General features: G+C 46.4%; 2 protein-coding genes across 2 annotated transcripts in view; both read left to right on the forward strand.

Annotated features, from left to right (window-relative positions):
• Nucleotides 1–23,890, forward strand: part of LOC144156213 (pseudouridylate synthase TRUB1-like) — a 356,387-nt gene that overhangs the window by 228,765 nt on the left and 103,732 nt on the right. The gene's annotated exons all lie outside the window — the stretch shown is intronic.
• Nucleotides 18,545–23,890, forward strand: part of Dsd (attractin-like protein dsd) — a 69,242-nt gene continuing 63,896 nt past the window's right edge. Inside the window, exons 1-2 of the mRNA XM_077688084.1 lie at nt 18,545–18,839; nt 21,411–21,611. Of these exons, the coding sequence (XP_077544210.1) occupies nt 18,586–18,839; nt 21,411–21,611 (455 nt within the window). The 5' untranslated portion in view covers nt 18,545–18,585. The remainder of the gene's footprint in view (nt 18,840–21,410; nt 21,612–23,890) is intronic.

Raw genomic sequence — 23,890 nt, forward strand, 5'->3', positions numbered from 1 at the left:
CTGAAAGACTTATGTAACGACCAATCGTATGTAATCGTATGTAACGACCAATCGTATGTAACGACCAATCGTATGTAACGACCAATCAGCCTCCCTCAAAGGAAAAGAATTCTGGCTATGCGCCTGATGGAGAACGATTATGAAACGTGCTTCTGTAATTCACGCAATCAACCATCTCTCGACAGTACTAGGCGCACAAAGAAAATTTACAAGGAAACGATGTTAAGCGGATGAGACTGGAGTGTACGCGGCACTCCGAGTGAGGGCTGGATTGAAATAAATCGGTGCTCGAATGCAGGCGCGGCCGTGTGCAATCTTTTGTAGCAAAAAGATCCACACGAACGTGCGTCCACGTACCAAAGTTTATATTGATGAGCACGCGTAACATGGGGGAGAAATGTTGGGGTCACATTGGCGGTAAATGAATTGTAAGCAAATCTGTTGGGCAAGTTGGTGCATTATGATTCAAAAAATAGAGCGCGACTTGGACAACGACGTAAAAAAGGACGACGGGACCAGCGCTTGTCCGTCGTCCTTCTTACTGTCGTTGCCCAAGTCGCGCTCTATTTTTTTGAAATAAATCGTACTTTTTCTGCGTCGCTTCAAATGTGTGAGAAGTGCAGCACGTGAGAAGACCAAACACCTGATGGCCCGTTCCAGGCTGAAAAAGGGAAAAAAACGGGCGCATTACATTTGCGGTTACTTGTGTTTTCGAACACTGAAGCGTTACTTGGATGCTCTACCCTTACTTTCTGGTCTTAGTGTGAAAATGTCAAGCCGTTAATCAGGAGCAGCATTAGGCGAGTTCCACTGCTGGTTTAATGGGTTGGATAAGGTAGAAGCCTCCGTCCAGTGCCATAGTTTCGACAAGATAAAGAACTCGTCTTCTTCGGGGGGGAAACGGCAGTCAGCGCGCCTGTAGGGGCGCCACTGAAATCCCCCTAGCGGCCCGTTTCGAAAGCAGCCGCGGGAGTCGCCAGCCCGCTCTTCACTGTCACCGTTGCTTTCGGGGTCAGTTCACGACGGAGATTACCATTTGTAGGCGTTGGAAATACATATTTATGTGGAGCAGTCACTCTGTTCGCAAATGTGGTGTGTTTACGAGAGTGTAAATGTGTGTGACGCGATCTTAGTCTGGCACATTCGGTCTGTACAAGCGCCAGGTGTGCGTCACAGGTCGGCGTCGCGAAACAGGGATATGCATATGGAGATGATTGTGATTCCACTCCCCTGGAATTTACTAAAAGTGTCTCCGTAAGCATAATTTCCCCAGGTGGTCATGCCATGGCTATACATTACGATGTAAATCAGTTTTGTGCGCATATATAACCTAGTGGAGCGTTCATACCTGACAACCCGCCAGTTATGCTTGCCAATATCATACCTCAGATATTGATCACTACCCTGGACATAAATTTCATGAACATTCTACGAATTAAGTACGATGGATAATCCAAAATTATACCCGGGATCAGCGCACGACAAAAAAAAATAATACTGGGGAGTCTTGTCGTGAGCTGAGCGCCCGCAAACATTCATATACGTTACATATATCCTCCGCGAGCAGGCCGGAGAAGGGCTTCTACAGTAATGCCCATTCGCGACTAAACGTTTCTTGGAAGCATAGTCATATATGACGCAGGGAGCCTGCAGAATCTAGCACAAACGGAAATCAGAAGGCCTTATCAGATATCCCACTCTTCTAACGACACCTTTTATCAGTTTTGAACTTGTATACCTCAAAAAATGCGTTCGCCGAGGGATCAGCTGTTAGTTGAAGTCTAAAAACTAGAGTGACGTGAACGAGTAGCTTGTGTGTGTGTGATTACTAAAACGTTCTTTCCTTGATTTCGCTCCGCAATCGTACACAACAATACGTTAGCGTCCCCCTCCCCCTCCCCATGTCTCGCGAAATAGCAGTGCATTTCGCACACTAGTTGGTCTCGTAAGTCGTATACCCGGCTTAAGTTTATACGAACGTCTTTAGCATTTCAGAAGCTGCACTGAGTTTTTAAGACGATAGTCTTTCTTGGGCTACTTAAACCCAGAAATTTTGGTCTGTCTGTATGTTTGTCTGTCTGTCCGTCTGTCTGTCTGTGACTCGATTCAGCCACCCGGCCAAAGTAAAATTGATACTGCGCAATAGTCTTATATACTCACAGCCACATGTAAACGTCTAAGCCCGGTTTATATGTTCATACTTGCCAACTTTGTTGAGTAAGAACAACACATTACGAAAATATAAGACAGAAAATTAGTACATAAGGGATATTTACAGTGTTATTTTATTTAAAAATTCATGGATGCTTGGTTTTTCGATAGCAAATGATATTCTACATCTACTGCAGAAAACCGCCGCCTCTTGGTGGCATATGGAAAATCACGGGGAAACAGCAACGAAAGGTTCCACAAGTAGGTTCCACGTACTGCCTGGAACGTACGTGGAGCACGGCCACGCGGCTCTATAAACCTTGTAGCCGGCCGCCTCCATTCACGCGCGTCTCCGCCGTACTGCAGCGCTGGCATCGAGGAACCCGGCCTGTAGGAGTGGAACGCGGTAAATTCAAATCACCTTGCGCAAACCTTTAGTGTGTTTACCTTGGAATGAGCGCGACGGTACAGTAACAGCATGGGAGGTGACCTGGAAAGCAAAGGGGGGCATTTCATTGGCAAATGTCTACAAAGACTATCGTCTTTGGACGACATTTGAAACGAAAGGAGCAGATACGCGGCCATTTTTTTTTTTTGTTTCTGTACGAGCTATTTGTTTCTTCCGGACTTGCAGACCATTAATTTTTCAGTGGTTTAATTCACTTTTCTTGGTTCTTGCTATATGGCATGAGTGCACATCTTTCACGACGCCGAGCCTTCGAATATACTTAACATTTTCGCGTGGCTTATATTCTTATAAAAGGCAGAAGTTATTATCGGGTATTGGGTATTGGGTAATCGCATCCCCAGAATATATTTTTCTATGCCGCATATATTCGTAATGAGGCCGCATTCCTTGTCCGCGCTACAAAACAAAACACACCTCTCACTGTGCCAGTATCAGGTTTAATCGAGGCGACAATAAAATTCACTTCTGCCGGACGTATTCGGAGGTGACAGCGGTGGTATGCTGCTGCCGTCGCCGACGCCCGTAACAGTGGCCGAGAAGGACGCAGAGCCGCGTTCCCGGATAGCTATTGTTGGTGTTTGAGCACCCTACCAAGACGCAGCGGCTTTTGAAGTGACCTAAACGTACTGTTTACTTACAGACGTCACCATAACAAGTTTTTTAGCACTTGGAAGGGCAAAAAGAAGCGAAAGAGAACCAAAACACTGAATGAGCCCCTATGGGCCGCGCAGCGCAAATCCCGTAAACTCCGCGGAGAAGCGGCGGCAGGCGGCGCAGCGATCGCAAAGCTCGAGGCGTATAGGGGTAGGTATACAGATAGAGTCGATGGGACAGAAGTAAAGTGTGAGAGGAGGGTTCGTTTGGGAGGAGCGAGGTCGTGAGACAGAAGTGACGATTCTTTTTTAAGAAGCAACTGCTAGAGGAAGGGAAGCCTTTTTTATTTATTTATTTGAAGTGCTCACCAACGTTTAGACGTTTAGATGAGGTTTTGGGCTGATGAGAGGTGAGGGGGGGGTAGTGTTTGTTAGTTTGTTACCCGTTGGTTATCTTGTTGTACGGCATATTTTGCCGGACCTATTATAGACTATCTATCTATCTATCTATCTATCTATCTATCTATCTATCTATCTATCTATCTATCTATCTATCTATCTATCTATCTATCTATCTATCTATCTATCTATCTATCTATCTATCTATCTATCTATCTATCTATCTATCAGAATGGGAAATGAGGGGCACGGTGAATTAAGACAGAAGTAAGGGTAGGCAGTCCAAGGAAAGCAAAGGGGAAAATGTGGTAGATCATTTTATTATCCTTGAAAAAATATACAGGTTTTTGAAGGAAAGAAAAAAGCGGAGAGAAAGATGCCCGCCAGGTGGGATCCGAACCCACGACCTCCAGAATACGCGTCTGGTGTGGTGACCCCCCTAGCTATAAGGGAATGGAATGGAATTCCATTCCCTTATAGCCAGGGGGAAAAAGTTCTTGAAAGTGTCGTTCTGGAAAGAATATTCTTTTAGAGTATAGGGGTATTTATACCGAGTTGTACGGGATTCTTATAGGCGAATGTACCTGGATGTGTCGATTTTGTAATGGTTGTGAATTAATTGAAAACGAAATTTGAGCGCGCCTGTTTTGCTCTAGCCGCGAGTGTCGGAAGGCCACAGCTTGATAACATATTGGTAGGGGAATCAGTGCGCCTATATCCATTGCAAATGAATCGCGCTGCGTTCCGTTGTACTTTTTGTAGTTTATTTACGCCGGTGACTGTGTGGGGAAACCATATTGCGTTGGCGTATTCTAGTACCGGTCTCACGTAGGTAGTGCAAGCTAAAAGCTTCGTAGATTGGCGGGCCATTCGAAGACATCTGCGAAGACAAAGCAGCTTGCGCAGCGTATCCGAAGATGATTGATTGATTGATTGTAGGGTTTAACGCGCCAACGCAACGCAGGCGATGAGGCGCGCCGTAGTGGAGGGCTCCGAATTAATTTTGACCACCTGGGGATCTTTAACGTGTGCCGAAATCTCGTACACGTGGGCGTTTTTGCTTTTTGCCTCCATCAGAAAAGCGGCCGCCGCGGCCGGGAATCGAACCCGCGACCTCGTGCTCAGCAGTGCAACGCCTTAGCCACTGAGCCACCGCGGCGGGTGCATTCGAAGATATTTTGTCAATGTGCGTACTGGCCCCCGTATTCACAAACGTAACTTTCGTGTTTTGACACTTTCCGGTGCGTTAACCCATTTCACGGACCAAACTTAGGCTGAAAGAATGGATTATCGCGAAATTGATGCTCTTTTCCGCCCTCAAAATCGGTGAGGCGGTGCTAGCTGAGATACTGCACCGGGCGGTGACGTTCTTCGTTCTCGGCGTTGGAGACGGCAATTAAAATTGCGAGCTAGTCTTCAAAAGACAAATCTTTTCGTTTTCAGGCCGCAGAACTCATCACGAAAAATCAACGTTTTAGGTGGCTACAATAGGCGCTGAAAAGTGCCATTTAGGCATATATAGGCATCAAATACTATCGTTTAGGCGTATATGGGCTCAATTTACATTTACTTCAGCAGTGTATTTTACGAGAAATTTTTGACTTTCAATGAAAACAGAGGGGAGATTTTGCGCTGTAAGAAAGTAATTTTATTTCCGTGAAAATGGGCCAGGCAAGTATCGCCGTTGCAACAGATTTACGTGAAGTTTAGGATGATTCGACACTAGGAGAAAGGCTATGGACAAACCAACACCATCTGAAATTTTTACGGCTTGAAGTTGTGCCTTCTTTCAGTTGATATTTGTGCGCATAAAAAGCACGATCAATGTCCACTGAAGTTGGCGGAGCGTGATTGCACTTCGGAACGTTCAATGATCTAATTCCCTCTGCAGTATCGGAATATCTGCCTCCCAGAGCTTTTGTCAGTTATTTTAGCGCAAAGAATCCGGGAATTTCGGATCGGCTCTGTCAGCACCAACCTGTCCTTCGGCAACGGCGGTCCGTCTGTCCTGGACCGCAGAAATGATCTCAACGTTTCGAGTCAGAGTGGCGCCCAAGTTTTCAGTTGCTCAATGCTTTGTGCTAAGAATGTGAACTAAGCACTAGAATCTGCCAAGTCACGTTTGGGTGTACGTGGTGTAGATAATCTGGGCTGCGACGCTCTTGTGGCTGCAAAGCTGTTACTAACACCGAAGTGTTTGTTGTAGTAGTAGTTCTCCGCCATTAGCTGAGTTCCCCAGGGTGTAACAACGGGGTCTTGAGGAAGATGAACAATCGGCAACTGCTCCTTCAAGACACGAACGCACCTCGAAGAAGGTTTTCTTGATTGCATCTATTTATTCGTTGACAGAACAGGACGACCTTCTCATCCCATGGAGAGCACAGCAAAGAGCGAAAAATCCCGATAAAGAAACTGAGTCATCGTGTCGTGCAGAAGTGGATGACCAGCAAAGCTGTTGGGAATAACACTTTTGTATGTACCGATTAACAACATCACACATCAGCCAGAATCCTTACAAGTAGAGCTAACTTGCAACCGCTTCTGAATGTTTACCCGGGTCGGCAGATGACGTCTGTTGCGACCAGACTACTCAAAAAGAGTTGAGATGCTCAGTCTATAACCTTCGCCTCTCGTTCCTCCTTGGTCTTGACCGCTGGTTGTGGTCCCGTGATCGGCGGCTGGTTGTGCACGTGTTTTAGCGTCACTTTGAAACGAACTTTCATGTGGCAAATATTCACGTTGTTTTTCACCAGGAGGCGAAGAATTGCTGGACAGCTTCGCGCCCCTTGGAGTCACGTGCGGCACGTGCGACGAAGCAATCGCCTTTCGTATGGGCTCCGTGATTTTTCGTTTTTAGTGGCGCACATTCTTCATATCCATGGTTACAACTCATCGCCTCGTCTTCCGGAAGTCACCAGCTACTCGTGGAGCCCCTTCTCAAGACGCTCGGCCCTCTGGCCACCTGTCGGCAGTCAACTTCCTCCTCGACGACCACGCCGGGATGCGCTAGGCCTACTCAGCGCAGCGGCACTTCCCACGCCGTAGGGTGGCATCTGCCGGCGCATGGAGGTTGCACGCGCAGCGACGGAGCAGGCTTCGCCTTCCTCTGCCCGTCTCAGCGCGGCGGTTACGGCCATGGAGGTAGTCGCGGTGGAAGGAGAAACCATCTCCGGGGAAGAATATGAAGACGACGCTGGCTGGCTTACAAGCCACCGCCGAGCCGTGCCCTATCGCGCCTTGGTTCACCCGCGAAAAATTCCGCCGGGCATTTAGCGGCTGGCAGCGGTACGCCTGCGCGTTCATCCCAAGACCAGAAGTCTCACCGACCACCTAAACGCCCCAGGCAACCCCGGCTGCCCAAGGAGGACATCAAAATCGTTATTCACCCCCGCGACGGCCTGGATGTAGCCAAAGTGAGTGACGCTCAACTTCTTTGCGCGGCTGCAATCCCATCATCCCAAGTCTCGGAGGATATTATCCTGTTCCAATCCCAGCCAAATATCATTATAGGGAGTACCTCCGCACTGGCGAGGGAAGAGAAGTATAACAAGATCAGGGAACTTCGAATTGGCAAAGCCAGCTATGCAACTTCTGCCCACATCCCTCCTCCCGAAGATAGCATCAAGGGGGTTATTCATGACATCCCCAGCTATGACACCGCTAAGGATATTACCCGCAGCCTCGTGTACTCAAAGAATCCTACAGTCCTTCATGCCCGTCTCATGGGCAAGGCAGACACTGTGATCATTGTCTTTTAGGGCCAATGGGTCCCTTACTTTGTTTACTACCGCATTGCGGAATACCGCTGTTTCTTGCATAAAAAAATACGAAGTGCGCGGAACTTGCGGCAGGGTAGGGCATCGAATGGATGTGTGTCCGCACCCTAACAGGCCGTGCTGCAAAACATGCGTCCTCCCAAACCCGCCCGAGGACCATGCATGTGAAATCAAATGTACCATATGCGGAAAGGTCACCCCACAGGAGACAAAAAATATCGTCACCGATACAAGACTCCCTTTGTGCTCAGACAGCGCCAATGGTCACGACAGCAACGAGATCAACGAGGACCTTAGCATCCATCGGACGTCTCCGATCGCCAGCAAGGAACTTTCACCAGTGCCCAGTCGAGTGACAAGGACACGAAACAGCACCGAGGCCACTCCTACTCCTTCGCCAGGCTCCGTCCTCTCCATCCGGGGCCTAAGAGCGGAGCAGCGACGAAGGACAATAATGGCGCACACTGCTCTCGTTCCGAATCCCGCCGTAAGGAAGGACATCGTGAAGCCTCCCGTTCCGCTTCCCGCTGAAGTCACATGGTCAACGCCTCCGTGCAACCGGCAAAGGTGAGCTGGTCAACTCTGGCCTCTCAGCCCGCTCAACACAGTGCAAAAACACACAACACAAGCATGACACGCCGCCCAACTCCCTCCTTAGAGGAGGAGATTACACACATTAAACAATTGCTCGAAACTGTCATAAAAGAAAACAGGCAACTCAAGGCGGAAAATGCCCAGCTCCGCGCTCGCTTTCCTCCCTCCACAGGGCAGTCGCAGCAATCCATGCACCTCCAACGGACGCACCTACCTCAGTTGCGCGTATAGGCCACTATCTGTAGCTGTAGTCTGTGCCTCGGAGGATACCCCTACCAATCGAAAATCAAGGTTGCCCCTGAGCACGCCACTTCACCAAGAAACTCTCAGAGAGCTAGAATCTAAAATCGAAAATCACTTTGCCAAGTTGGAAAGTATGATCTCCGCACTGGCAGAGAGACACTCACCAAACAATACTCGACTCTGAACTCCTAAGTTCTAGCTCTACAGAACACATACACGCTTCCTAGGCAAGCCTCTGGGACTGATCCCCATAAATTCAAGCCTTATCTCCGGCCCCATGTCAGCTAAGGACACAAGACCCCTGACCCTCCTGGCAGTCATCATGGCGCGGACCAGGCATCATAAAGAATTACTGCATCTGGCACTCGAATTGTCGAGGGTTTCGGCCCAAACAAGAAAACCTTCGGCAATACCTAAACCACGGAGCAAGAATTGTTCAGGAGGCGCAACTGGTCTTGCTCCGGCGGCGCGATAAAGTCACGGCGCGGGGCACGGCACCGACGCGCCCTCTGTCGCGAGGCGCCAAAGGGAAAAGGCTCGCCGGTTCAACGTCATTCAGTGCATAGCCGGCTGCCGCCGGGGCTTCCATTGGAGTCGGTTTGCGGCGGATGAAATCATCGCGTTTCAAACATTTTTCGTAGGACGAAGGGGCTTTGATTTTTTTAGAACACGAACCTACAATAAAAAATGTGGTTAAAAATCTAGGTTTGATTACTGCCAGTGAATGATGATTCTTATCTTCAATGTCATTAGTTCATATTTAGACTGCCCTAACTTCGCCGCCCTGCCTGTGCAACATGACAAGCGCGCGCAAACCTGAGAAGCCGCCCCTCGAGAGGAGCGAGCAGCGAGAGTGAACCACTCGTGGCGAGAAGGCGGCGTCGGCAGACGTCGTCTGCTCCGGGATTCCTTCCAGTGCTTCTTTTCAAGCGCGCTACGGCTTGTAACTAGGGCAGTGTTTATTAATAACTGCTGCTAAAATGTCCAGCACTTCTATTTATTTATTTTACAGGAAGAAATCTGGCAATTTTCAGAATATTTTCTATGATATTACGATTTTTGTGAGTCGCGCCCGTAGAAGAAAATGTAAACTATGGCAATGCGCTTGACGCGCAATCTGTTGTGCTTCTCCGCAAGCTGAATTTCCTCCTCGCCAGACAGTGACATTAACGCGCCGCCCGCCCGCGCTGTTCCAGCCCAGCAGATTCCCCTCCTGAAATACTTCTTTCTCCGTGACCTAAACACACTAACCCCTGCAGAACCGGACGTTATTACGGCCAGTGGGGGAAAGGGGGGGGGGGTCTGCGGCTCCGTCAAGCTGACATCTAGTCGGCTTTTTCTGCGGACCTCCGGCATCATGTATTTACTTGATGCGAATAAATATCAACTTCAACTTCAACTGCAACTTCAAGAGTCTGGCGGCGTGGCTAGACTATCCGGCTATCGCTCTTTTAGCGCTGACCCCCCCCCGTATCAAGCGAACTTGGGTTACTACCCTTGTCAAACGGAATATACCGGCCATTCCATACATACATACATACATACATACATACATACATACATACATACATACATACATACATACATACATACATACATACATACATACATACATACATACATACATACATACATACATACAAGAAAAGAAAACTTCGAAAAAGGTAGAAACCACGATTGTTGCCAACGTTTCAGCAAAGAGACTTGCACTAGAACGCAAATAAGCACCCAAACCGGCATCGATGTGGACCTCACCCCTAGCAGCCCCCCTAAACAACAGACTCCAAGCAAAGTGTCACCCCGGAGGTCTGCTCGAAACAAACACAAATGACTACCACCGAGTAGACCGGATGCTCCACCCCTTAAATCCCGCTCTTTCCTTAAAGCTCGAAAACTTGCAAGCCGGCAAACAAACCAACTACAGATTTCATCTCAAAACGTACTCCTCGTATCTCCGAAGCAAAAAGATCCCCAAAGGCCTCCGCCTAAAAGTTAGTTGTTCCCTTGGTGTGCTCCCTCCTGAATTAGCTGCCAGGTGGCAAGGTATTCTGAATAATGCTTCAAAGGCCCTGACGAAGGCAAGTCTCTTTGCTGAAACGTTGGCAACAATCGTGGTTTCTACCTTGTCCGAAGTTTTCTTTTCTTGGGTTCTCTACCATTTTCCAAGTTTTATTGCTCCCTAGATATATATATATATATATATATATATTATGGAGGTCGTGGGTTCGGATCCCACCCGGCGGGCATTTTTTCACCACTTTCTTTTCGACTCGAAAAGTTCTTCATCTCTTTCTATGACCCACCACAACCTCCCCTTTGCTTTCCGAGGTTTTCTTGACTGCCAACCCTTACTTTCCGTCTATATATATATATATATATAGGTACCCTGTCCAGGTATCCAGGTACCCTGCCAGAAGGGACATAGCCACCAGTCATTCCCCCGTAAAGGGCATGTGCCGATCGGCGAGCAACAGTTATCACCATCGTCGTGCATCGTATCCCTTACATATCTCTGGCCGTACGCATTCCTGATATCTTTACTACATTTATGTAAATTTAATTTTCTAAATTAAAAAGCCTCATATATGTTTCGAAAAACGGTAACGGAAGTTGCCTCTGTGCTTCATCACACCAGCCTGATGTTACTCGTGGCGCGGTGCAAGTAGAGCATTGCTGGGAATATTTTGAACATGGCACGAGCCGTTTCCGTGATTTTGTTTACTTCATATGCTTATAAACTACTGCAGCGACGACAAACTACGTGGGAAAACGCAGACGATATCACGCCTCCATGGCAATCTCCTTTCAAAACGCATGCACCCGTTGACATCTGGGTCCGTCGCTTCGGCGGAATGATACCGTATATGAGCTATTGTCGTTCTTAACTTGTTACCGAGTATAGCAGCAAAGCGGATCCTGTACCTCCCGTTGGCTGCGACTCCGAGCGCATGTCCGCACACGGGTATTTCCAACGCTTTCCCAGCATTTTCCGCACTTTAGGCGGAACGTTTCGTTTTGAGGTCCAACGATGTTAACAGGTACTCGCAGCTTGGTGTGTATTCGACGTTGCTTGGCACGACGTTAGGTTTAGCGCCAGGGCTACCTCCCATTACACCGAACAAGAGCGATAGCACGTGCCTAGACGTGCACTGGCCAACGCTCGGCCCCGGATGAATTCCTTTTCGTGCGCGACGTCCCAATGCCCACGCAGTGGTATACAGCACGTTCCAAACCTCGCCCAGCGGCGCAGCAGTCACAAGATACCCTGGAGGCCGATCTGCGCGGCAGTGCACACTGTGCCGTTACGTAGTCTGAATCCTCTAGAGGATAAGGTGTCAGCACCCCACGCCAGACAGTTTCGGGCCCTTTTCTCTCCCTCTTGCCCCCTACCGTAAAACCTCATCGCATCGCGGCGGCAGCACCCTCAAAAGTGGCGAAACGGGGCTGTCGTGCACACTAGTACACCGCAAAAAAAAAAGGGGGGAGCACGCAGCGGCCTACAATTGGATATCAACATTGAATATATATATATATATCAGGGTGTCGAACCGGAACCGAACCGAACCGAAAACCGGAGCTGAACCGGTATTTTTGCCGGAACTGAACCCGAACCCGAACCGTTATTTTTTGAGCACGCTGAACCCGAACCGGAACTGAACCGAAAAAAGCAATAACGGTTACCGGTTCATGCCGAAACGGTTCGACCCTCTGTTGTTGACATTGCATAGTCAATGCAATTCAGGCCTTTTTTTCTTTCACGTACCATCAACTTCGTACCTGCTCGCGCACTTTCCCCTCCAGACAATTGAACACTATCACGCTTTATGTAACAACAAGGGAAATGAATGAGCACCAATGTAGCAATGGTCTGTTGCTGCTGGAAGCGCGAGCGTAGTGGAAGCTGACCAAACGAAATGTCATTCTCCGCAGCTTGCAGGGGATATAAAACGACTTTGCCCTTCCCTAGCTGCAACTTTAGTGGAGCAATCAGGCTGCAGGAGTGCTCCAGTGCGCAGCAGCGAAAGCCCGATGTGTGCAAACTTTTTCCATTTCATAATTTGTTTAAAAGGTCCGACACCTGCAAATTGTAATATTTGACAAGTGTGACCGCAGGAGCTGCTCAGTGGCTAAACCGCTTGCTGCTGACCACAAGTGGCTTCGATGTCCCTTACTCACGACCGTTTTTGAGGGCAGTACAGTGGACAAGCTCCGTTTTTTACAAGTACAAATAACAACAGATATGTCAGGGAAAACTGTTAAGGTGCGCACTTAATCTCTTGGCAAGAAACTGCAGTCCTCGACCTTGTCTTGGAAGCAGAAACAGTAATAAAGCAGATGACACGTGCAGAAAGGAAGGCCGGTACCTCACACTGTCCCATTCGCCGAGCAATAATCTTTTCTGCTTGTTCTGCAGTTTTGTCTCTTTCAGATCTGCTTTTTTTTCGAAGGTGCACTTGTACTGACTGCCCAACTCGCTACATTACTTCTACTGCTACTCGTTCCGGAGGGGAGTACTGATTTCATTTGATTGTGGGGTTTAACGCGCCGACCCAGCACAGGCGATGAGGCGCGCCGTAGTGGAGGGCTTCGGATTAATTTTGACCGCCTGGGGCTCTTTAACGTGCGCCGAAATTTCGTACACACGGGCGTTTTTGCTTTTCGCCTCCATCAGAAAAGCGGCCGCCTCGGCCGGGAATCGAACCCGCGACCTCGCGCTCAGCAGCGCCTTAGCCACTGAGCCACCGCGGCGGGTCACAAGGGGAGTACTGCTGTGGACGAATTAAAGAGCGTCTAGCCAAAAAAGTTCTTCTCATGCTCCGCGCGTCAAATTTCCCTTTCATTTTGTAACAGCATAATCTGTTATAAGATTACGCAATGTAGCACACGGAACGATGGCCGGGGGTCAGGCGGTACGATGACATACTGATTGTAATGCACACACCCAGTATAGCTTTCGCAAAAGGAATTGCAGTGGTCAGAGCAATAATGCAGTGACTGAGCGTTAACTAAAGTACTTTTAACAAAAGTGTGGCTAACACATTCGATAAGGTGACAGCTAACAAATTATTCAGGGTGACCAAATGATCTAATTCGTTGGTAGTATTTATGTGCCTGTAGTAGGATTTTTCTGTTTTGTTACAAATATAAAAAAAATGTGCGCCATTGGTATGAAGCGCTGATATTTGAACACGCCAGTACGCAGACCTAAATTTAAGGCTTCAAGGTTAGCGTGATGGGCGATTCCATAGCGACGATTGCGATTTTAACAAAAAATGAAAGGGCAGAAAATATATCCCACCGTCATATCTCTTGGCGGTGGCTTTATGAATAGTCGCTAGGACAACATAAAGTCTGGACGAGAAAGTAGGTGGTAAATCGTCACCACTTCATCTGTTTTTCTAACATCTCGTGATTAGTTAAAGTTTGCTTTGTAATTGCGCCACTGCCCTTGGGGAACAGCAGCATTTTGAATTTTTGTTTGTGTTTTGATTTTACTGTCGCTTTAAACTACTAAATGTTTTTTTTTTCTAATTTCAGTGACAATTCAACTAATCGAACCGGTTCGCGAACCGGTTCAAGCTCCCGAACCGGTTCGCGAACCGGTTCGGCACGTGATTTTGTCGAACCGGAACTGAACCGGAACGAAATTATTTCACCCGAACCCGAACCGTAACCGAACCGGTATTTTTTTCGGTTCGACACCCTGATATATATATATATATATATATATATATATATATACAGGGTGTTGCGACGATAACTGGAACACTTTAAAAAATTTTCCTGAGCGATCCGCCGCTCTGTTCGCGCTCAAACTTCACACAAAGGTCGCATTTTGTGGTCTATTTTGTATGACACCGGGAACAACAACGGTACTTACCTGTTTATTCTGAAAATAAATAAAAACGATTTTCGCCTATGGGAAAATGGCCGCTGATTTGGACGTGCGAGCCAGCGCAAGTTGATGTTGGAACGACGGAACCACCTGCAGAATGAAACGCATGTTTGGGATTCACGTACGGAGCCAAATGGTGCAGCAGACGATCAGAAAATGCACCTAGAAATGAGCTAACAGACGATCAGAAAACCCGGTTTTCGGGCTCGCACGTCCAAATCGCCGCCATTTTCCCATAGGCGAAAATCGTTTTTATTTATTTTTAGAATAAACAGGTAACTACCGTTGTTGTTCCCGGTGTCAAACAAAATAGACCACAAAATGCGACCTTTGTGTGAAGTTTGAGCGTGAACAGAGCGGCGGATCGCTCAGGAAAATTTTTTAAAGTGTTCCAGTTATCGTCGCAACACACTGTATATATATATTGTCGCCAAAGGAGCCATAGGGGAATGGTTAGACTGTTTTTTTACCGTTAATGACATTACATTATTTTTTATTAATTACGTGAGAAAGAAAGAAAGAAAAACACGCGCCCAGAGTGGGGACCGAACCCACGCCTTTCGATTAGATCTCGAATACCTTACCAATTCGGCTATCTGGGCGACTGTGTTCTCCTTCACTTTCTGGGTATGGGGTAATATATGGGGTAATATACCCCAGAAAGTGAAGAACACAGTCGCCCAGATATATATATATATATATATATATATATATATATATATATATATATATATATATGCCTTCTTTGGTGTTGTAGACTGCCCGCATTTCTTTCTGTATTTCCTAACGAGCCCCTCATTTCCTAACCATATATATATATATATATATATATATATATATATATATATATATATATATATATATATATATATATATATATATAGAAAGATAGTTCAGCAGTCTACAATGCCAAAGGAGGCATAGGGGTGTGGTTAGGCTCTTTTCTTTTTTACTACGGTTAATGAAGTAAACATTTTTTTTTTCAATATACAGAAGAAAGAAAGAAAGAAAAACACGCGCCCAGAGTGGGGACCGAACCCACGCCTTTCGATTACATGTCGAATGCCTTACCAATTCGGCTATCTGGGCGACTGTGTTCTCCTTCACTTTCTGGGCTATTTATATTTACTAGAAGTGTATCTCACACTTGAGGGTGGTAGCCAGCGCCACTCTGACTACACGGGGAGAAGGGAACCTTCTTTGCAACCCCCGGGGCGTGACTCCAACGTCTACAGCCTGTCATGAGCGGGTAACTGGCGGGAAGCCCTCTTATGCTACCTGGGCATCAAGGCTGCCTGAACCGAGACCCTCGCTAGGCTTTCGCAGAATAATATAGTAAGGAAAATGAAGGGCTCGTTGAGGAAATACAGAAAGATAGTTCAGCAGTCTACAATGCCAAAGGAGGCATAGGGGTGTGGTTAGGCTCTTTTCTTTTTTACTACGGTTAATGAAGTAAACATTTTTTTTTTTCAATATACAGAAGAAAGAAAGAAAGAAAAACACGCGCCCAGAGTGGGGACCGAACCCACGCCTTTCGATTACATGTCGAATGCCTTACCAATTCGGCTATCTGGGCGACTGTGTTCTCCTTCACTTTCTGGGCTATTTATATTTACTAGAAGTGTATCTCACACTTGAGGGTGGTAGCCAGCGCCACTCTGACTACACGGGGAGAAGGGAACCTTCTTTGCAACCCCCGGGGCGTGACTCCAACGTCTACAGCCTGTCATGAGCGGGTAACTGGCGGGAAGCCCTCTTATGCTACCTGGGCATCAAGGCTGCCTGAACCGAGACCCTCGCTAGGCTTTCGCAGAATAATATAGTAAGGAAAATGAAGGGCTCGTTGAGGAAATACAGAAAGATAGTTCAGCAGTCTACAATGCCAAAGGAGGCATAGGGGTGTGGTTAGGCTCTTTTCTTTTTTACTACGGTTAATGAAGTAAACATTTTTTTTTCAATATACAGAAGAAAGAAAGAAAGAAAAACACGCGCCCAGAGTGGGGACCGAACCCACGCCTTTCGATTACATGTCGAATGCCTTACCAATTCGGCTATCTGGGCGACTGTGTTCTCCTTCACTTTCTGGGCTATTTATATTTACTAGAAGTGTATCTCACACTTGAGGGTGGTAGCCAGCGCCACTCTGACTACACGGGGAGAAGGGAACCTTCTTTGCAACCCCCGGGGCGTGACTCCAACGTCTACAGCCTGTCATGAGCGGGTAACTGGCGGGAAGCCCTCTTATGCTACCTGGGCATCAAGGCTGCCTGAACCGAGACCCTCGCTAGGCTTTCGCAGAATAATATAGTAAGGAAAATGAAGGGCTCGTTGAGGAAATACAGAAAGATAGTTCAGCAGTCTACAATGCCAAAGGAGGCATAGGGGTGTGGTTAGGCTCTTTTCTTTTTTACTACGGTTAATGAAGTAAACATTTTTTTTTTCAATATACAGAAGAAAGAAAGAAAGAAAAACACGCGCCCAGAGTGGGGACCGAACCCACGCCTTTCGATTACATGTCGAATGCCTTACCAATTCGGCTATCTGGGCGACTGTGTTCTCCTTCACTTTCTGGGCTATTTATATTTACTAGAAGTGTATCTCACACTTGAGGGTGGTAGCCAGCGCCACTCTGACTACACGGGGAGAAGGGAACCTTCTTTGCAACCCCCGGGGCGTGACTCCAACGTCTACAGCCTGTCATGAGCGGGTAACTGGCGGGAAGCCCTCTTATGCTACCTGGGCATCAAGGCTGCCTGAACCGAGACCCTCGCTAGGCTTTCGCAGAATAATATAGTAAGGAAAATGAAGGGCTCGTTGAGGAAATACAGAAAGATAGTTCAGCAGTCTACAATGCCAAAGGAGGCATAGGGGTGTGGTTAGGCTCTTTTCTTTTTTACTACGGTTAATGAAGTAAACATTTTTTTTTTTCAATATACAGAAGAAAGAAAGAAAGAAAAACACGCGCCCAGAGTGGGGACCGAACCCACGCCTTTCGATTACATGTCGAATGCCTTACCAATTCGGCTATCTGGGCGACTGTGTTCTCCTTCACTTTCTGGGCTATTTATATTTACTAGAAGTGTATCTCACACTTGAGGGTGGTAGCCAGCGCCACTCTGACTACACTCTGATATATATATATATATATATATATATAGTCTGGAATCAAAAACTCACACAGAGCGCGAAAAAATAAGGTTAGTAGAGACAGAGACACACGAGAAGGACATTGAAAATAAAAATAAAAGTTTACTGACGTTTCAGGGAGAGGACTCCCTTTCTTCAGAGTATATATGAAGAAAGGGAGTCCTCTCCCTGAAACGTCAGTAAACGTTTATTTTTATTTTCAATGTCCTTCTCGTGTGTCTCTGTCTCTACTAACCTTATATATATATATATATATATAGATATATATATATATATATATATATATATATATATATATATATATATATATATATATATATATATATATATATATATATATATATATATATATATATATATATATATATATGGGGCCTGGGTCATAAAAATTCCTGCCTGGGTCATACATAATCTTTGTTATAATCGTTGTCGTAATCACTTCGCCTCGTGGGCCTGGCGCCTCTGGCCGTGCCGCCTCTATCGTAGTCTCATTTTGTTGAGCCATGAAGACGAATCCTGAACCGGCGGAGGTGGATTTGTATGCTTCCGAAGTCGTGGCGCACGCAGTAATTACGTTCAGGGCAGCAAATTAAAAACAAAAAAAGCTTTAGTAAGCGTTTTTTTAGCTACCGCGTATACGTACTGATTTATGTGGTCTGTCTGGCCTCCAACGCGTACACACACATACACACACACACATACATACACGCATACATACATACGTTGTGTGTGTGTGTGTGTGTGTGTGTGTGTGTGTGTGTGTGTGTGTGTGTGTGTGTGTGTGTGTGTGTGTGTGTGTGTGTGTGTGTGTGTGTAAGATAAACCAGCTAGCCCAGCAGCAAGTACTTCAAGCAATGAGCGAACAATTCGCGAGAAAATCGGTGTTCTAAACAGCTGTGAGATATGTTCTTTAGAATTGCTGATTCCCGCTCACCCTAGCATGATGAGCGCGCGTGAAAAGAGAAGGGTCGTTGGGTATTATAATAACGCTCGCGAATATCCCTTTGTGCCCGCCACTGGGCTTCTAGAGAATATCCTGCAACTGCGGTTTCTGGCTCAGTTTGGCGATCAGCTGTGACATTTAAAAATGGCGCCCTTCTAAAAAGCTGTCCCGCTCTTTTTGAGTTGTAGGTCTAGTTCAAGGCCAACAAACTGTAAAATTGTTCATGTGCCTAGATGCGGGACAAAAAACAACCTAAAGTTTTTTCTTAACCGAAATTTTTACTCTGTAAACTACGCCTAGTGATGCAGATGAGAACAGCGAACCTGGCGGTGCTTTCCAACGTCCGCTCAAATATCCGAGGACATGGCACTCCGATGATGGAATTTGTTATCTGCTTTTGTATGGTTAGAAAAAAGTCTAGAAGAAAACGGCTTCATCTATTTGACCCGCGATGCTGGCTGATGATTCTGTTCGTGCTCTTACTGTGCGCATGGCAGCTTTCCGACGCTCAGAGGACGTTATGCGGTGATGCGGAGTGTTGGCACGGGAACTGCACGGGGGACGGACGTTGTTTATGTTACCCTGGCTGGCAGGGACCTGGGTGTCAACGGTGTGGTGGTCGAGTGAGGTAAAACGATATTTCTGCCTGTTCATTTGCACAGTGCCGCTGTCAGTCGGTGAACCGCAGTTGGAGGACCGCCTGGTGCCGTGCGGAGCGTCGTCCCGTGCGCCATGCCTTCGCGGTGGTCTTGGTCGATGCCCTCCTTTCTGATGCCGTTTTCTTGATGTATCCCTAGCTGTGCTTTTCCATCCTCGCTGGCGTGGCATTGGCCTAGCTAACTCAAGTCGGGGCCAGAAATGTGCTGGGCGGGGATGCTGCTCGGAGCTGAACAGGGCACGGAAAGCTGGAAAGTAACCGAAATAAACTGAGCAGCACCGAAGCATCCGTCGCCTCGGACGCGTGCGGTGACATACCGTGCTTCCCGCAACGTTCAGATTGCGATCGCAAATTTCGTATCGGCATTGAGCGGCTTGTGTTCAGGTCCGGCCTTTGTGTACGGTGGCAGCGTCAGTGCATTACGGTAGTCGAGCGAGATGTAACAGGTGGCAGTCGGATGCAGCACGCGATGCTGCAAACGGCTGTCGCCCTGTTTATATCTGTTGCACCCGTGTTCGACGATCAGACGGAGTGCATCGCTTTGCGAAAAAGGCTTGCATTGGATGAGCGAAAAGGACTCGGCAGCCCACGAATGGATCTCACGCTCACGGATGTGGCCGCCGATTGCATTGTGTTATCGGATTCGGTAGTGTTTTCGTTTGTAAACAGTCGTTGCTTATTTGATTGCCGCACGTCTCGCCACCCGGCGGATTTTTGCAACTTTGAACCCCCTAAATGTGTGCGCAAATGTATTCCTTGAAATTGTGGGTTAATGAATGCTAAGAAAACGATGGCCCAGTTTTGAGCTACCGGAATACTGTTCCATGCTCAGGTCTTTTTCGAATGCTTTAAATATTTTGTTTTTTAGCACTTATTGCTGTGGTCCTTGGTTGCTGAAAATTTGGATTTTGTGAGCAGGATACAAAAGCCAGTATGCTAGCAAACGCTACCCAACAATTGTCTGTTAACGCACAGGAAAAGCTAAATTGTCACTTTTGCAGATTCATTTTGTGGAGCAATGTAATGCTGCATTGACTTTTTAAAAGCTCAGGCGTGTTTACGATAGCAAAGCTTTGGCCATGGATTTCTCTTTACTGACATTTTTGCTTCCATGCTCCTGAAATCAAAGCTGTATTGAAAAAATACTCAGTGTAGAATTTGCACTCATTATTCGGTCTAGTGTAATGCCTTAGTTAAGGAGAAGAAGAAATCTGTTTACGCTGTAGTTTTTATTTGCGTTGATAAACTTGACGCCTATCTTGTGCACTGTCCCAAATAAGAATAAAGAACGCCATTTAAGGGATCTTAAAAATTGACCAGCAAGGATTGGCCATATCTGGAGTCCACCAACCAACGGAGGAATGTTGTGGCTGGTTTATGAAAAGCAAAGCTTGCACAACAGAAGGGATGATGAGCGGCACAAGGGAGCAGACAAGGCGCCGTAGGCGTCCACTTTTCTTTTTTTATTTTGCTGGTAGAGGGTAGCAAACTGTATCTTGGGCAGCCAGGAAGAGAGGGAGAGAATTGAAATGTTAAATACGCTAAAAATGTGTGAGATGTGGGTATTTAATGTCTTTCCCAGCACAAACAGTGTGTTATTAGCTGCTTTATCAATCTCAAAATTCAAGCTGAGGCTCGTTTGCTCCCCAGCCACCAATGTGAGTGATATCTCCCAACGTGTGATGTCACTTGCTCACTGCATGCCCCCTTGAAACTGTGTGGCCACTCACTCTCAGCAGTAGCATTTGTCTGGAGCAGTTGGGCCACTGCAAAATGAAAATCCTGTCACAGAGCATGGCTTTATTGCCGAAGTATATGCGAAAGTTGTTCTGCCATGCCGCGAACTAAAGTTTCAAAAAGTTGCATTGTGCCCGAATAAAAACATTGCCTATACTATATATACCCTTAAAGGAGCCACGAAGAGAAAATGCAACTTCGTTTAATTTGAAAGAACTAGGATTCAGTATCTCACTCAGCTCAATTACAGCCACAAAAGTTGTTTTTTTAACGAAAAAAACGCAAGAAATATTTAAAAACTTTCAAATTTTGCGCCACAGTGACGTGTTATGAGCAAGGATGACGTCATACGGGCCAACAATAAAACATAATTTTCAGTGCGTTAACTGCACGTTAGCATTCAAGTGATACGGTCAAATGTAACTAGAGGTCCCATAACAGACGTCCAGTCATGTGTCGTCGCGACAAGTCTCTTAGGCGGCCGCCAATCGCACAAACAAGGTTCCGTGACGTCATAGAAAAGTTGCGGGAAATTGGCTAGGGGGTCGCGACTGCTTCAAACGTTTTCTTTAATATCTCCGTTATTTGTTCGAAGATTGCGATGATATTGGTATCATTGTTATCGGCACTAAGCAGTCTTTCTAATAAACCCAACTTGTATTTTGTCTTCATGGCTCCTTTAAGAGAGTCAACCTTAATGGTCATCAACTTGCTTCAGTGTCTCGGCAGGCTTCAGGAGCAATAGTGCCTTTGTTTGTCGCTGTCCACTGAATGCTGTGTTCGCATTCTTGTTTGGTTTTTCAGATTGACAGAGCCAAATGGTGTTATAACCAATGGGATAGGCAACTACAGCAAGGATATGAAGTGTACGTGGCTCATTGAAAGTGGCATCCGCAATGCCACCATTAGGTTCGAGTTTACGCATTTTGAGACTGAGTGTGGCTGGGACCATCTGTATGTGTATGACGGCGACTCCATGTTTGCTCCCATGGTGGCAGCGTACAGGCAAGTGACATCCCTCACTCTTCCTGATATAGGCCGTTACAATGCTCCTTGGGGTTAATGGGCAAGAATAAGCACATTCATGCAGTGTGTGGTTTTGCTCTTTGAGTGTTAAGGGATGCTGTCTTAAGAGGTGGTGCCTGTTTGTGAGCTTTTGCATCAGTGTACTATTTTTTTCTGTCAATGTGGGTGTGGTCATATTACACACTTCAGTGCGTCACAAAACTGTCTTGCAATGTTTTTATGGTTGTGCCATGGCCTTGCCATGCAAGCAGTGCCAGCAATACTTGCTTGCACAGCTGCATACTGTTCACTGGCGTCCGTGCAAATTTTTGTTAGTTGCACACGTTCATTTTGGTTTTGTAGCAAACACTATTCAAGAAACTTGTCCGTCTTACTAGAAGTGCATCTTAGCAGACTTTTTTTTTTGTTTTGTTTTGTGTCTGTTGCAAGAAAGCAAAATTGTGGGTCTGAATTCATTTGAACAGGAGTTTATGCACTTTAATTCTTCTGCAACCTAGAAATAAACTGTAGTAAAACTACGCTCCAAGTCTTGTGTGTTTGCCAAACAAATGAATAACAATGTAAATTTTTTAATTAATGTTATTTCTGATGTACTAGGGAAGTACAGAGGGCAACACCCTTGTCTATAACACACGTTTCATACTTAAAGCCTTACCTTGCCACGGCCGAAAACCATTTGAAGGAAACTATTGTGTCATTTTGAAGTCTTGACGGTATATTTTGACCGCAATGTTTTTTGTGACAAGTTTGAGTCCGCAGTTTTGAGAGGTAACCAGTTCAAGTTGAACTCAGTGTTATAGACAAGGGTGTTGCACACTGTACATCTTTGCCCAGCAAAAAGGGTTTTTCTGGGAGGAAGGCCTGGCTTGGCTGTTGCAGGTTCTTGTTTTTTCCTTTTGTGGTAACAGTGGGTGTGTAACACTCATGTGCCTGAATGCCATTGAATGAATTGAATGGCATTGCATGGCTTTGAATGCTACTGAATGAAGTCGTCTGAATGCCACACGTGCACCCATTGTTAGGCAGTTTTTTTTTTGTTGCATTGCATGACCTTTGGCATGCAATGCAAACTGTAATTTCACCCACTAGAAAGCAGCTTGTCTTAAAAAAATTCGACCACCTTTGCAATTGAGATGCGAAGACTGAGGAAACAGCGGAGCTGGTGCCTTTGCTAGCCTAACTTGGCTTTTCATAGGTCTTCCCATCTTATTGGTAGATCAGACACTGATGTCGCCTAATGCACGCAGTCTCTCTCAACTGAGAGAGCAACTGCTTGTCAGAGCTTACATCATCACTAGGTGCAGCCAATCCCCGGTGCGCGTTTCCCCACCCGAACGTCCGTCCACTTCAACTCGGCCAAAATCCAAAGCTGCCAATACTGGGGCTACGAACCCAAAGGAAATGCTGAGTGTCCTGAATGCGATGATAGCACAATCGGATAGACGCGGTTTCATAACGCGAGGGACCCAGGTTCGATTCCGACCGCGGGAAGCGTTTATATGTTTTTTTTTCTCACGAGGTGCGTGCTCCCCACACCTGCCCGTCGGCTCCCTGCATCGTCGCCTCTTTCCCTCGCACTTCTTGGCCTAGCACTTTTTTCCTCTTTGCTTTGCTGCGTTGAGTTTTGAGCGATGCCAGGCACAAATGGAACTCAAGCTTAATTGGCTCCGCTGTTTAAGGTGGCATTCTGCTTGCAACATAATTTTATAACCTTGCCTTATGGGACAAGCATTGTAAAGTTTCTTTTCCTATTTACTTTGAGTTTCCTGTCTTTCTTTTTTTTCTTTTTTTTTTAATTTAAACATCCAGTAAACATCCAGGGAAGGTTGCAGCAATGAAGACAGTTGCAAGACTCATGCATACTTTTCTGCTTAGTAGATTTTTTGGTATTCGCCAATAACTTGCCAGAAAGTGCTTGCCGATTCTAATATTATAAATTATGCTTACAATCTTGAATTTAGGGGTCAGTTATGACCGGTCACCGCTGTGTTAGGAGGGTTAGCGTGTCTGCTATAACCGCATGCTACACATTGAAAATGTGCAGCCATATGAATTCTCTGCGTGCATCACACCTTTGGCCACAGTGAATCTCATTCGAAATCCCAATATCCAAGTTAAGCTGTCTAGCGACATCAGTGTTGTCTGTTTCGGGGTTACAAATGAGGATGCAAAAAGAAAAAAAGTCTGCAGACTGTGTGCTCTGCACTGTATCAAACTAAATCGAGCTCTCTCGCTTTTGGTGTGTTCTTGGAAGTTGC

This window comes from Haemaphysalis longicornis, unplaced genomic scaffold (genome assembly GCF_048455015.1).
Source record: "Haemaphysalis longicornis isolate Haplotype H1 unplaced genomic scaffold, Haemaphysalis longicornis Haplotype H1 scaffold_1, whole genome shotgun sequence".
NCBI classification, from domain to species: domain Eukaryota; kingdom Metazoa; phylum Arthropoda; class Arachnida; order Ixodida; family Ixodidae; genus Haemaphysalis; species Haemaphysalis longicornis.